At 42.9% G+C, this 12,793-nt stretch overlaps 1 protein-coding gene and 1 non-coding gene across 2 annotated transcripts; one reads left to right on the top strand and one right to left on the bottom strand.

Moving 5' to 3' along the window:
• Window positions 1-114, top strand: LOC140363639 (U5 spliceosomal RNA). Its single transcript, XR_011927155.1, has one exon. It is a non-coding gene; the product is annotated as a U5 spliceosomal RNA (small nuclear RNA).
• Window positions 115-2,954: 2,840 nt separating this feature from the next.
• Window positions 2,955-10,004, bottom strand: stac3 (SH3 and cysteine rich domain 3). Its single transcript, XM_072448798.1, has 13 exons — window positions 9,795-10,004; window positions 7,999-8,035; window positions 7,734-7,815; window positions 6,380-6,533; window positions 5,782-5,879; window positions 5,656-5,716; window positions 5,379-5,476; window positions 5,237-5,303; window positions 5,093-5,142; window positions 4,067-4,146; window positions 3,944-3,995; window positions 3,596-3,733; window positions 2,955-3,462 (listed from the first exon to the last, which is right to left on the bottom strand). Exons 2-13 carry the CDS (start codon window positions 8,004-8,006, stop codon window positions 3,355-3,357), a joined length of 996 nt encoding a protein of 331 aa, XP_072304899.1. The 5' UTR covers window positions 8,007-8,035; window positions 9,795-10,004; the 3' UTR covers window positions 2,955-3,354.
• Window positions 10,005-12,793: the final 2,789 nt, after the last annotated feature.

Here is a 12,793-nt window from a genome sequence, read left to right as displayed (position 1 = left end):
ACACTCTTGTTTCTCTTCAGATCGTATAAATCTTTCGCCTTTTACTAAAGATTTCCGTGGAGAGGAACAATAAGAGTTTTATCCAATTTTTTGATGCCCTGCGCAAGCGGGGCTTCCTCTCATGTACAAGGACATATGAAAAAACACTCAAACATACTAATATTTTTGTGTTTTAATATGAAGGTGAGTTATATCCGCTTATAAGGTGGCGATAAAGTCGCATCCACCGTAAATTATCACCACCGAAGATTGTGACATAAATTATAACAGCAGAACCGTGGTTATTATGTACTGGACAGTTGTTGTCGGTACGTCACTTCCGCACGTAGTTTCCGCAGCTTATTAAACAGTAATAACGTGTCAGTGCGTGAATCATAAGCACATAAGTCTTGTGCTAGTTATTTTTACTTTATTTTAGTTTATTTTAATTCTATTGTCGTTATTTTATTATTTTCTGATTTTTTATCTTTATTTTGTATTTTTATTATCTATTTTATTTCCCCCCCCTCCATTCCCTATTAAGATAGGAGAGAAGTTTTGTTAATAAGAGTTTTTTTGTTTTGTTCATAAGAGTTCTATTAAGAGTGTGTTTTGAAACTTCTATAATCTGTCCTTTCCTCCTGTTTCTACTGCGTTGTAACAACGAAATTTCCCCTTGTGTGGATATTAAAGGATTATCTTATCTTATCTTATCTTACATTTCGTTTTGGAGCAAAACTGGCGCGCGGCGTCGTCCTGGATCAATTAAAGTGGCGTATGATGAATGATCGATGCCTAGACACGCCCATATTATGAACACATTTTTTAAAACTCTTTTTGTCGATGTGACAATAAATATTTAAACCCGGATCAAACCTCTAAATATGTTGTTGTTGTTGTTGTTGTTGTTGTTTTATGGCGGTTGGCATCCAAGTGTTGCATTACCGCCAGACTTTATTCCTCAGACTTTGTCGTAGTTGTTGTTGTTGTTGTTGTTGTTTTATGGCGGTTGGCATCCAAGTGTTGCATTACCGCCAGACTTTATTCCTCAGACTTTGTCGTAGTCCTCAGACTCTGTCGTAGTCCGTAAAAGTACTCCTTCCATTGCTTTGGTGTTACAAAGCCCATGAGGTCATGATATGTCTTTGTGACTAAAATAGTTGTTGTTGTTTCAGAGACCAACCGGCTTTATTCCAGGGAGACTCTTCTTCATCTTCCTCTCCTTCTTTGACGTTCGGTGCTTCCACCGTACAGCTTTATTCTTTAGGCTTCATTCTATAGGCTTTAATATGTCCACTGATGTCGCTGCTTGGTAGCCGTGCGTCTACGAGACTGGACGAGGACAGGAGACCACCCCCACCCCCATCTCGTCACTCTGATCACTCTGACTCCCCAAAAGCAGACCCCCATCACTCCGACTCCCATTTAGCGCCTTTAGCCTGTTTTCTATATCTGCCCAATCAAGCTCCTTTGTTCCAAGGAATCTCCCTGCAGCTTTAGCAATGATCCTGATCCTTTCAGTTCTGCTTTGAGTCTGAGCAGCACAGTTTACAACATCCACCATAAAGAGTACAAAATCCTCTCTATCCACAACCAGGGTATTCTCATTAATTCTGGAACCTGCACACTTGGGACCTCCACTCTTGAAACCTTCACACTTCTTGGGAGCCACGCTGGCCTTTCTCATTTCGCCCTGGCTGGGAGCAGCGCTGGCTCCTCTCTCTGTATTTACTCTAAACTCGTTACTTGAAACTTTCTTGACTGCATCTGCATAGGATATACCTTGAGAGACCTTTATTTTATGCACCTCAGCAGCTCTTTTGCTAAACCTGCATCCCCCGAAGGCAGAGCTATGTTCTTCCCCACAGTTACAGCACTTCAGTTTTGCACCCACGTCACACTTCCCATACTCGTGATCTCCTGCACATTTACCACATCTTTGCCTCCCTCTATAGACCGCTGCAATATGCCCAAAGCGCTGGCACTTAAAGCAACGCAGGGGCGGCGGAACATATGGCCTGACGCTATAGCACATGTACCCAATGAACACCTTACTAGGCAGGCACCTCCCTTCAAGTGTTACCATTACCGACAAGCTGTCACATCTTACCCCAAACCGGGTCACCTTCAAACGCCTAGCGTCCACCACCGTAACTCCAGTCAAATTCTCCTTAACTTCATCCACAGACGTCGCCGTAGGGACACCTACGATAACCCCTCTGACCGTGTTTCTTTCAGCATCAGACACAAGAATGTCCTTTCCACCCAGACGTTTAGTTCCAATCGCCTTCCGTTGCTGAGCCGCGTCCTTGCACACGACCAGCAGCGAGCCATCTCTAAGGACACTCGCACTCTTGATCACTCCCACAGCTACAGTTAGGCTCTTTGACAATGCCACTGAATTCCACTCCTTAAAGGATGCACTATCCTGTGCAAGCTTTATGATCACCTTACAGTCTCTGCTCTCACCCCGGACATCAATAGCTTCAGCCTCATCCTGCTGCTCATTCCCAGAACCCTCGGACGAGCTAAGGGACTTTTTACGTTTCCGGGCACGTGCAGGCAGAAAAGGCTGCTCCTCCACGCCGTCCAGAACGTCTTCCATCCCCGATCCACTCTCCTCCGCCATCTCCCGTCTCTCCAGACCGGGTGTTGAGCAAGGTCTCCTCACAGTTTTAGTCCAGGGCTTGTTCTTCCTCAGACAGTTGTTGTTGTTACAAAGCCCATGAGGTCATGATAGTCCTCCCCTAAATATGTTAAATCATGTTCTGGGAAAAGTCCTCCAAATGTAATAAGTCAATACACGTGCAATTCTCTTATTACACCACATGGGGGCAGCAGAGACGATCTCATACGTCAGACTGTGGCCCGTTTCAGATCAATAAACACTTTAATAGATATAATGTGGAGATACACAATATACAAATGTAACAAAATTATACTTTAATCTTTTTGCATGACACACACAAACATTCTTTTCTGTTTTTATGGTGCAAAACGAAGGCGATATTCACCTTTATACGTCACATAAAGCTCAGACAAATGTGTTTTCCTCACAAAACAAGTGACATAAGTGCACTTCTGGTTTATTATTAGGAGTATGAAAACAGAAAACATCTTGATCCGCACTGAAAACACACGTTTGATCCAGGTGTTAATATAGTAATAACACATTTATAAATAAGCGTGATATGCATGTCTTTATACAAAACACTCGTCAAACATTAGTTATTCTAGTTTATCTTATTGCACACCATCCATTCTGCCGGGTTTTCAGACGCTTCTCTCTCAGATTATTGTTTATAATGCATTTTATAAAGGTATAATTCATGAAACACTATTTATAGGAGGTTGAAACGTCTAAAACCCGAGTGTTTATGTGACGGTGATCTCCTGGAGCAGATCGGCCGGGAAGTATCCGAGCTTCCGTCCGGTGCTGACCTTCAGGTAGCCGCCCTTCTCGTCGCCTTTCTTCACCACAATCTGCAACGCGAGGGACGAGATGAGCGATCGGCGCAGACATGTTATAAATATGTGACGTTTTGAGAAGGGTGAACGTTGGGCACAGCACCTTTGGGGGCTGTGTTCACTGTGTTTCCTGTGTTCACTGTGTTACCTGGTCTTTCTTGAGTGTGATCTGGCCCATCTCTCTGTTGCCCACGAAAGAGCGCAACACTTTGTAGACGCGCTCCGAGGCTTTGACTTTGATCAGGTAGTTTGTCGGGAAGTATCCGGTCTTGTCCCCCATTTTGCCCTGAAAACAAGAAGAATGTGCTACGACATATGTTCTGCTGCGATCACACACTTGAGCACAGTTAAGTTATGTTCTGGTCCTGGTCTGGTCCTGGTCTAGTCCTGGTCTAGTCCTGGTCCAGTCCTGGTCCGGTCCTGGTCTGTTGTCGCCTCCTGTTGTTTCTGCAGAAAACCAGCCGTGTAACGTTCATTTACGTTACAGTGAACTCACCCTCCACCACTCCTCATTGGAGTCGTCCAGCACCGTGATCCGGTCTCCAGGGCTGAAACACACAGGCACCAGTCAAATACTCTCATTTGAAAAGGTGAATATTCTGTTGGACTATAAACTGACTGGAAGTCCAGGTCGTCCTTCTCGATGGCCTTGAAGCGATACAGAGCCAGGTAATAATGGGACTGGGAGAAGGTCTTGGCCTGAACACATGAGGCAGATGTTATCATGTTATGCTAAATGTTAATTATAGATTTACATCAGCCAAGTAGAAGTTTAGCCCTTGTTTCTAGGTAACAGTTTAGTCCAACCAACAAAGTAAGATTAGAAATTACATCAAATTTGTCTAACTAGGGGGAAATGTGCAGTTGTTGTTGTTGTTGTTGTTGTGTTGTTACTTTAAATGGCAGACGGCAGCAAACTGACAAGGGGCAGGACCTGTACGTCTCCAGGACTCTGGGACGGGCAGGTCGAATCACAGCTGACCCTTCTCACCCTGGACACGGACAATTTGAGCCACTCTCCTCAGGCAGAAGGCCACTCCCCTCAGGCAGGAGGCCACTCCCCTCAGGCAGGAGGCCACTCCCCTCAGGCAGGAGGCCATAAGAACAGTTTCTTTCCCTCTGCCTTTGGACTCATGAACACTTCTTAAACACCTGTCACACACTGTTCACTTTCTGCACTACATATGTAAATTTAACAGTAAAAGTTGTGTACATACTAAGCCTATTTTTAGTTTTATCCTATAGAAGATTTAAATAGTTCCTATGTCTGTGAATTCTGTTCATTGACGATGGCAATAAACCTTTTCTGATTCTGATGCTTGTTTTACTCACTAATGATTAAAACACCAAAAGTTAAACAATTATTATCATCATCATCATTACATATTTTATTTACATCAGTCAGTTTGTTTTCTGTGCGTTTTTGTTGCTGTATATTATAAAAATAAATAAAAGGGAAAAAAAACACACAAAGTTTTCCTCGCTCAGTAGTGACGCGGGAAGGGGCATGTGCCTTCTACAACCTCGCTCCTGATTGGCTCTGCGGTGTATTAGTCAGTCCCCCTCAGCCTACATAACGATTCGTGAGTGCAAAAGGGCAAATGAACCATGAAAACACATCATTCTGATACAGTTACTGCATGACCTTCTCGTCGGCCTTGTCTCCTCCTTTCTCCTTCTTGTCGTCGGGTTTTCCTGGAACAGTCAAGCACACGGTCCATGAGCAGCGGTCACTCACACTCCGCACCACCCCCTGTCCCCTGTCCCTTGTCCCCGCCCTCTCTCGCACCTTCCCCCGCCTCCTCGTTCTCTTTGGGCCGCTGGTTCTCCTCTTCCTCCTCTTCCATCATCATTATCTGCAGGACAAACACAGCGTTGAATCACCGTCACGAACGACGACGCCTTTACCCTGGAGTGAGACGATCTCGTACGTTCTTCTTGTCGTTCTCGCCCTTCTTGCGCTCCTTGTTGGCCATGATGACCCCGACCCTCAGCGTGTCGAATACGGGGTCGTTCCTGTTCATGTTGTCTGCGCGTTTGGCCGCAATCACGGAAAACCACAGAATATTAACATGTTCGTGAGAAAACGGGCGATTACGAGTTCACGAAACAGAGAAAACGACATAGAGCATGATCCTTTGGTCTTTGCGTGAAATCTTTTAGAGTGTTTTGTATAAAAGTGTGAATATGAGAGGAGTGAGCACACACTTGGGTCGGGGATGTCGCTGCTGTACAGGGGAGAGCTGTAGGCCCTTCGGAAACCTGGAGGCTGCACAGAACCGCGTTAGTCCTCGAGGTTTTTAAAGTGGTGAGCGAAGTCTAAATGTGACTCACGATTTTGCCGAAACACTTCTGGAACTCCACGTACGACTGGCACGCGTGGTGGATGTTGGTCTTGCAGTTCTTACACCTCAGGGCGAACTTGTTGTTCACTGAAAAGGATACAGCTTTTAGTCCTCTTAATCCAGATTTAAACCGGATTTAAACCAGATTTAAACCGTACTTAATCTAGACTTAAACCAGATTTAAACTGGATTTAAACCAGACTTAAACCAGATTTAAACCAGATTCAAACCAAATTTATTCCAGATTTAAACCAGATTTAGTCAAGACTTAAACCAGATTCAAACCAGACATGAACCAGATTTAATCCAGATTTAAACCAGACTTAATCCAGATTTAATCCAGATTTAAACCAGATGTAAACTGGATTTAAACCGGACTCAAACCGGATTTACAACAGACGTAAACCGGATTCAAACCGGGTTCAAACCGGACTTAAACCAGAATTAAAACAGATTTAAACCGACCGCTAGGACTGTCACTGATCATATCGAAAGGAACATATGTGTGTGTGTGTGTGTGTGTGTGTGTGTTTGTGTACATGTGTGTGTGTGTGTGTGTATGCGTTGTGTGTACGTGTATGACGTACAGACGATCATCCGCGCGCACACGTCGCAGAACTTGGGCTTCTTGCAGTAGTGATCTTTAAACTTGTGTGGTTTGTCGTTCACCATGACAACAGGAGGAGGAGGCTCGGGCTCCTTCTCCTCCACCTCCACTTCCTCGTCATAGATGAAGTACACCTGAACATGAAACACGTCAACATTTACACACATATGTTCATGATACTTTGTCTTCCTTCTTAATTTGCAGCGTGAGCTTTTAACCCGATTGGGATGTGGTTTTCTCATCAAAATTTAGAAAAAACAAAGCTTTAGGTTCATCCCAGAGCCACATGATAAATCTGGAAAACAAATACACTGAGACCTCATGTATAAATATACAGAACTCCAGCAGAGGGCGCCAAGACTCCTGCTGCAAGCAAACTGAGGAGCAGCAGTGGCATCACAGTAGTAATTTAAAATGTAAAATATAAATTATGGTCAGAATAATATCAATATCGCAGCAATAAACATATGGCATATCAGAATATTTTCCCTTCTCCTAGACTAATGCAAAACTGCAATTTCGATTAGGGTAATAAGGCCTAAAATGTACATACCCTTCTAGTTCTTGCAAACAAATCGCTGCGTTCCATTAGCCTGGTACCACATGTTAGCGCTAATGCATTTTCAACAGGAGAGTTAGCATTAGCCTATAAACATCAAAAACATCACAAACCACTCGAGAGTAACACCAGAGCCTGGGAAACACCCAGCTGTAGAAGTGTTTTGTGTGGACTAAATCCACTCTCTTAATCCACTCGCTAAATCCACTCTCTAAATCAGGGGTGGGCAAACTACGGCCCGCGGGCCACATGTGGCCCGTTTGTCTTTATAATCCGCCCCGCCAAACATGCCAAGTAATATTTAAAAAAAAAATATATATATATATATATATATTTATTTTTTTTCCCTCATGCATCTGTCTGCACTTGTATCCTTAATAAATATGATGTGAAACGAATTAGATAATATATTCAACAGCCTATATTTGACAGAAAAGTGATATTTTATTTGATATTTATTTTTTTGTTGATGTTTCACACCAATGATCGCGGGCTGGCCCTCTGTTACATGCCTGGTTTTGAATATGGCCCTTGGAGAAAAATAATTGCCCACCCCTGATCTAAATGCACAAATCCACTCGTTAAATCCACTCGCTAAATCCACATCAAAAGCTCATCCGCCGAATGCCCAAACCCCAAACCCCCTCGCTGACCGCCTCCTTAACATATTCTGTGGCAGTTTTGACAGACAGAAAGCTGTCTGCCAGCACGCCCCCCCTGGTCCCCCCCTGGTCTCCCCGTCCCGGCTGGAGGCCCTGACTGGGGGTCCGCTCACCGTCTCTCCATCGTCCTCCTTCACAAAGTTATCTGGCTGCGGCGGGTTGTCGTGGATGTCCACCGAGTGCTTGTCGTCCTCGCTGTGGCACAAAAGGACACGTTATGAAGGGCCTGGAGAAGGAGTCACCTTGACCTTTTGTTTCGAGGCGGGTCAGGGTTTGTTTTGTGACAGCGGCGTGGTGAGCGGATTCTAGTGACGCTTGTTCATGAGCTCTGAGTCTTTTTAATCGTTTGAAATGTGTCTGTGGGAAGTGCAGACTCACCCGTCCATGATGAGATGCAGATCAGATGAAGTGGAACCTAAAAGAGACGTGAACAGCTGAGAATCCATGATACGTTTTCAATAAGAGGATGAAAACTGTAAACACAACTGCACTCTTTCTCTGTCTCTATGATAACACAGTAAAATAAAGGTGAATAATAGGGTCATTGCCTAAACGAGCAATGGGACAATATAAGAAATGTGCTCGTACCATTTATAAAGAGAAGCATTTTTAAATTATATTTTAGTTGAAAAATAAAAAGCGAATTGACAATATGACAAAACTTATTTTAGATTAGGCAAACATTTTGAAAATATAGATACGTGCCATAAAAGAGCTTTGGAAATAAAGAGCTTTGGAAATCCTAGATGATAAGACTTTCTCTTTTTGACACATAATGTTTTAAATGTTGTGAACTTCAGACAATTTAAAACTGCTGGTTCGATCTGGAAGGTTCCACACTGTTTTGTAACGATTGTATGAAAAAAGTCTGTCAGTGTCGCTGGATTCCAAGGAACTCCAGCCAATATGAACCTGCGCAATAAGAACTTGCGCAATATGAACCTGCGCAATATGAACCTGTGCAATATGAACCTGTGCAATATGAACCTGTGCAATATGAACCTGCGCAATATGACTGTGTGCTATGGATCGGTGCAATATGAATCTGTTCAATACAAATCTGTGTTGTGAATCTGTGCAATAAGAACCTGTGCAATATGGGTATGTGCCAGAAGATTCAGCGCAATATAAGGTTATGTGCAATGTAGATGAATTGGGTTCTAAATGTTTTTTTGTCACTCTCCAGCTTATTTAACATGTTGGATGTTTGTACTAACATGACACTGTCCTTGTTGGCCTGTGTTCATTAATATGGATTATTCCCCCCTTTTTCTTAAATAAATAAATAGATTATAGAGATTTGGATCATATGTCATGAATATAGTTTGATGGAAATCTGCCATGTTTGCCATCAGCAGGGAAATGTCCTTGGATATGAGTCACTACTGAAAAGGTTTCTACAATATTGACTGCTAGCAAAAACATGAATCACAGCTAATGTGCTAACTCAAGTACTTAGCATCTTAGCATCTCCATGGCAAACTGAATTCTTCAATGGAAACCTTTATGTTTGTGGTCTTTGTGATGAAGGGCTTCAAAAATCTCTCTAAATATGACATTTAGATTGAAATGACAATATTGATACATCTATAATCTCAGCAGGGAAACTACATTCTCTGTTATTTACGCTGTTTCCTCATAACCGCACTCCCTCAGTTACTGCGCACCGACCTGAGCCTATTCTCGGGCGGTGAAATCCAATCTCAACCCAGCTAAATCTGGACCTTCTCTCTGACACTGAAGGACTTAATGACAAGATACTCAAAAACTATAACATTACATTTTTATATTTATCATCATAACCTTGATATGGAAGCGTTTACTGTCAACAGTCATGTTGAATATAAGTTATGAGGTCACTAAAATGAATAATCTCTCAAATAAACAAATAAATACATATATACAAAATAGTATTGAAATTCTAATATAGGTGTAACTCATTTTTGTGATTTTTGTGTGTGTAATAACTAATATATTATCCAAATGAATGTAATACATTTTTCATAAATCTACTGAAGCTTTTCTCATAAACACTGTAACCTCGATATGATTCATCTGTCCACTTGATTTTTGACATTTACTTTCAACTCCTAAGGTTGTATTTTATTTATTTATTTCATGAATATTCAAACATCATACCTTCACATACTTATACAAAACTGCAAATATTTTACCTTTTAAATCTGGACACAGGAAGTACGGGAACAATGGCCGTATCCTAAATGTCCCACAAAATCGGATTAAAACCAGCTAAATTCCTCCAAAATGTTGCTTTTAACAAACACTACAGCGTCTTCCGTGTCCAAATAGTTCCTGTTCTCCTTGTTCCGTGTGTAGCTGCTTCTGCGTGGGAACTGGGCTTGTCTGTGTTTGGTGGAAATGGAGGTTAGAAGGACCAAATGCTGGAGAGCCGGGGTGACTGCTGGTGACAGGTGGCCCAGGACGGAGCAGCGAGGACGGGGGAAACTAGAGCCCCGTGTACAGTGGGTCCACACACACACACATACTTACACACACACTTACACACACACACTTACACACACACACACACACTTACACACATACACACACACACACACTTACACACGCACGCACATACACACACACACACTTACGCACGCACACACACACTCCACACACACACTCACACACACTCCACACACACACTTACACACACACACACACACACTCACTCGCACGCACACACACACACTCCACACACACTTACACACGCACGCACTTACACACACGCACGCACACACACACACACACACACTTACGCACGCACACACTCACACACACACACACACTTACACACACACACACGCACACACACACTCCACACACACACACACACACACACACTCCACACACACACACACTTACACACACGCACGCACACACACACACTTACACACTTACACACACACTTACACACACACACTTACACACACACGTACACACACACACACACTTACACACTTACACACACACTTACACACACACACTTACACACACACGCACACACACACACACACACACACACACTTACACACACACTTAAACGTAAACTAAATGAACCCTTAACGTTAAAACATGAGATAATATTGAAGGACTGAACTACTCTAAGATGATAGTTCAGACCTTAAAGTTGTTCCATTGACTTAACAGATACTCCTCACTGTATGGTGTGTGGTTAGCGCCTCCCTTTAGACAGATATTCAAGAAGCTCCTTGGATGAGTGGTGAAATAAACATTGACAAAATTCCAGATTAACAGATAAGTGGATTTCTGCAAATAAACGGACGGTAGCATTATAATTAATTCATGAATTAGGATACAAATGTATTTCTGCATTAATTCGAGTTTTCACAAGGGAATTTAATTCAAAATCTTTAATAAGATTATGTATTGGCACTTCTATTAATTATTAAGAACACATTTAATTGTTGTTTGTAATTTTATTGTAATTTAATTGTCATCATTTAATTGTCATCATTTTAATAAATAAAGTATGAACAGGGTTTTGATTAATACAGTTTATTTCTCACAAACATCCTCAGAGACACTTTTTGATGATGTTAGAAGTTGGAACGTGAATCAGTTTTGGGCACAATCTAGAACTCTGTGAACTCCTCATCCGATCTCTACAGAAATACAAATTTCATGGCAGAGAGTAGAGTTCCCTGCATTATTATGACCACAAATATACAACAATAACACCAGTCCATACATTATTTTGTCTTTGAACGTTGGAGCAGCCACAGTCTTACAGTCACAAGATGGCCGCCGGGATGCCCCACGCCACCGCACCCACGTGTCTCTAGCGTTATCACAGCCGCTGGTGCATGTGATCCATGTGATCCACGCAGCGGGACAGATCCACGCAGCGGGACGCGCCAGGATCTCGCCTTTTATCACTTGTATTCCTCAAACTGGATTGATTAGATTGTGCAGTGCTCTGGGTGTCGTTCATATTGCGCCGGGGAAATACTGATGGATAAAGACACAAGGATGAGAACGCTACAGATCCCAGCGTTACCGGCAAAAGGTGAGAAATAAAGAAGTTATTGCTCTCTTCTTTGCCTCTTCTCGTGTTTGTCTCCGCTCGGACAGACGCGGATCAGGGCAGGATCTGGAACATGGTCCTGGGAGTAGTGGGGTTTTAAAGTTAGTTAGCTGTTAGCCAGAAACACTGCATCTGAGCTAAGTATTGTCCTAAAATAAAACGCTAAATGGTTTAGACTTTCAACCGTGACTTTTACCCAGGCCTCGTGTTATTGTGGTACCAGCACAAACCCTCTTTAATTATTCATAATTTGTGATTTTTTGCGAGCTAACAGTGACAGCTATGGGGAAATACAGGGGCTGGCCTGTGAGTGTAAATACAGCTAGAGTTACTATGGATACTGCAGCTAAGTTCTAATAGGAAAAGTACATATATTATTATTTGATGTGGTCCTTCTGGTGCACAAACTGAACCGGTCCCTGTCAGAACCGGTCCCCTCTGAATTCTAAAAGTTAACATTCAGTCTGAAGTAGTTGCTGTACTATATTTTATGCAGAATTGTGTGTTGTATTAATTATTTGATATGTCAGCGGCCACTCCTGCAGGCTTTGTTGTTAAATGTATATCTTTTATTGACCTTTATCGAACCAGTAAAGTCCCTCTGAGATGTAGCAGGCTGACCTCACATCGGTCTGCTCAGAGTGCGGCTCTGTCCTTCTCTCAGGGGCCCAGCTCTGCTTCACGGTGCTGTAAGTCCGTGCTGCAGCTTCTGGACCTGGTTTAGTCTTTGTTCATGTTATTGATCACTTCTTTCATTGCCTGTATCTGAGGCCACGACAAACATCACCCGCAGGAGGCGCTTTTGAATGCCACATTTATCAGTCACTGGATCAAACACTATCACCTTTATATGGACTGGCACCTCCCACTCCAGCCTCAGGAAGCCAAGTCCAGCCTCTTCACGCCAGCCTTAAGGTCATGAAGGCGGCAACAGAGCGACCTGCAACCGCCCCCTGGAAAAGGCCCTCTTTGATGCTGGCTCCGGGGGTAAAATACGCTCAAAGTGATCACACGGCTCACATCCTTGTTACGTTCAACCTGCACCTCTTAAAAGTTCTTCACATATTGAAGTAGAGATACATTTAGTATATTTACTATGCCCTG

The sequence above is a fragment of the Eucyclogobius newberryi genome, unplaced genomic scaffold (assembly GCF_026437365.1).
Source record: "Eucyclogobius newberryi isolate DKJ021-1_F unplaced genomic scaffold, fEucNew1.0.hap1 SCAF_17, whole genome shotgun sequence".
Lineage (NCBI taxonomy): Eukaryota > Metazoa > Chordata > Actinopteri > Gobiiformes > Gobiidae > Eucyclogobius > Eucyclogobius newberryi.
Note: the sequence above shows the minus strand (reverse complement) of the source record. Positions and strands in the feature narration are given on the sequence as shown.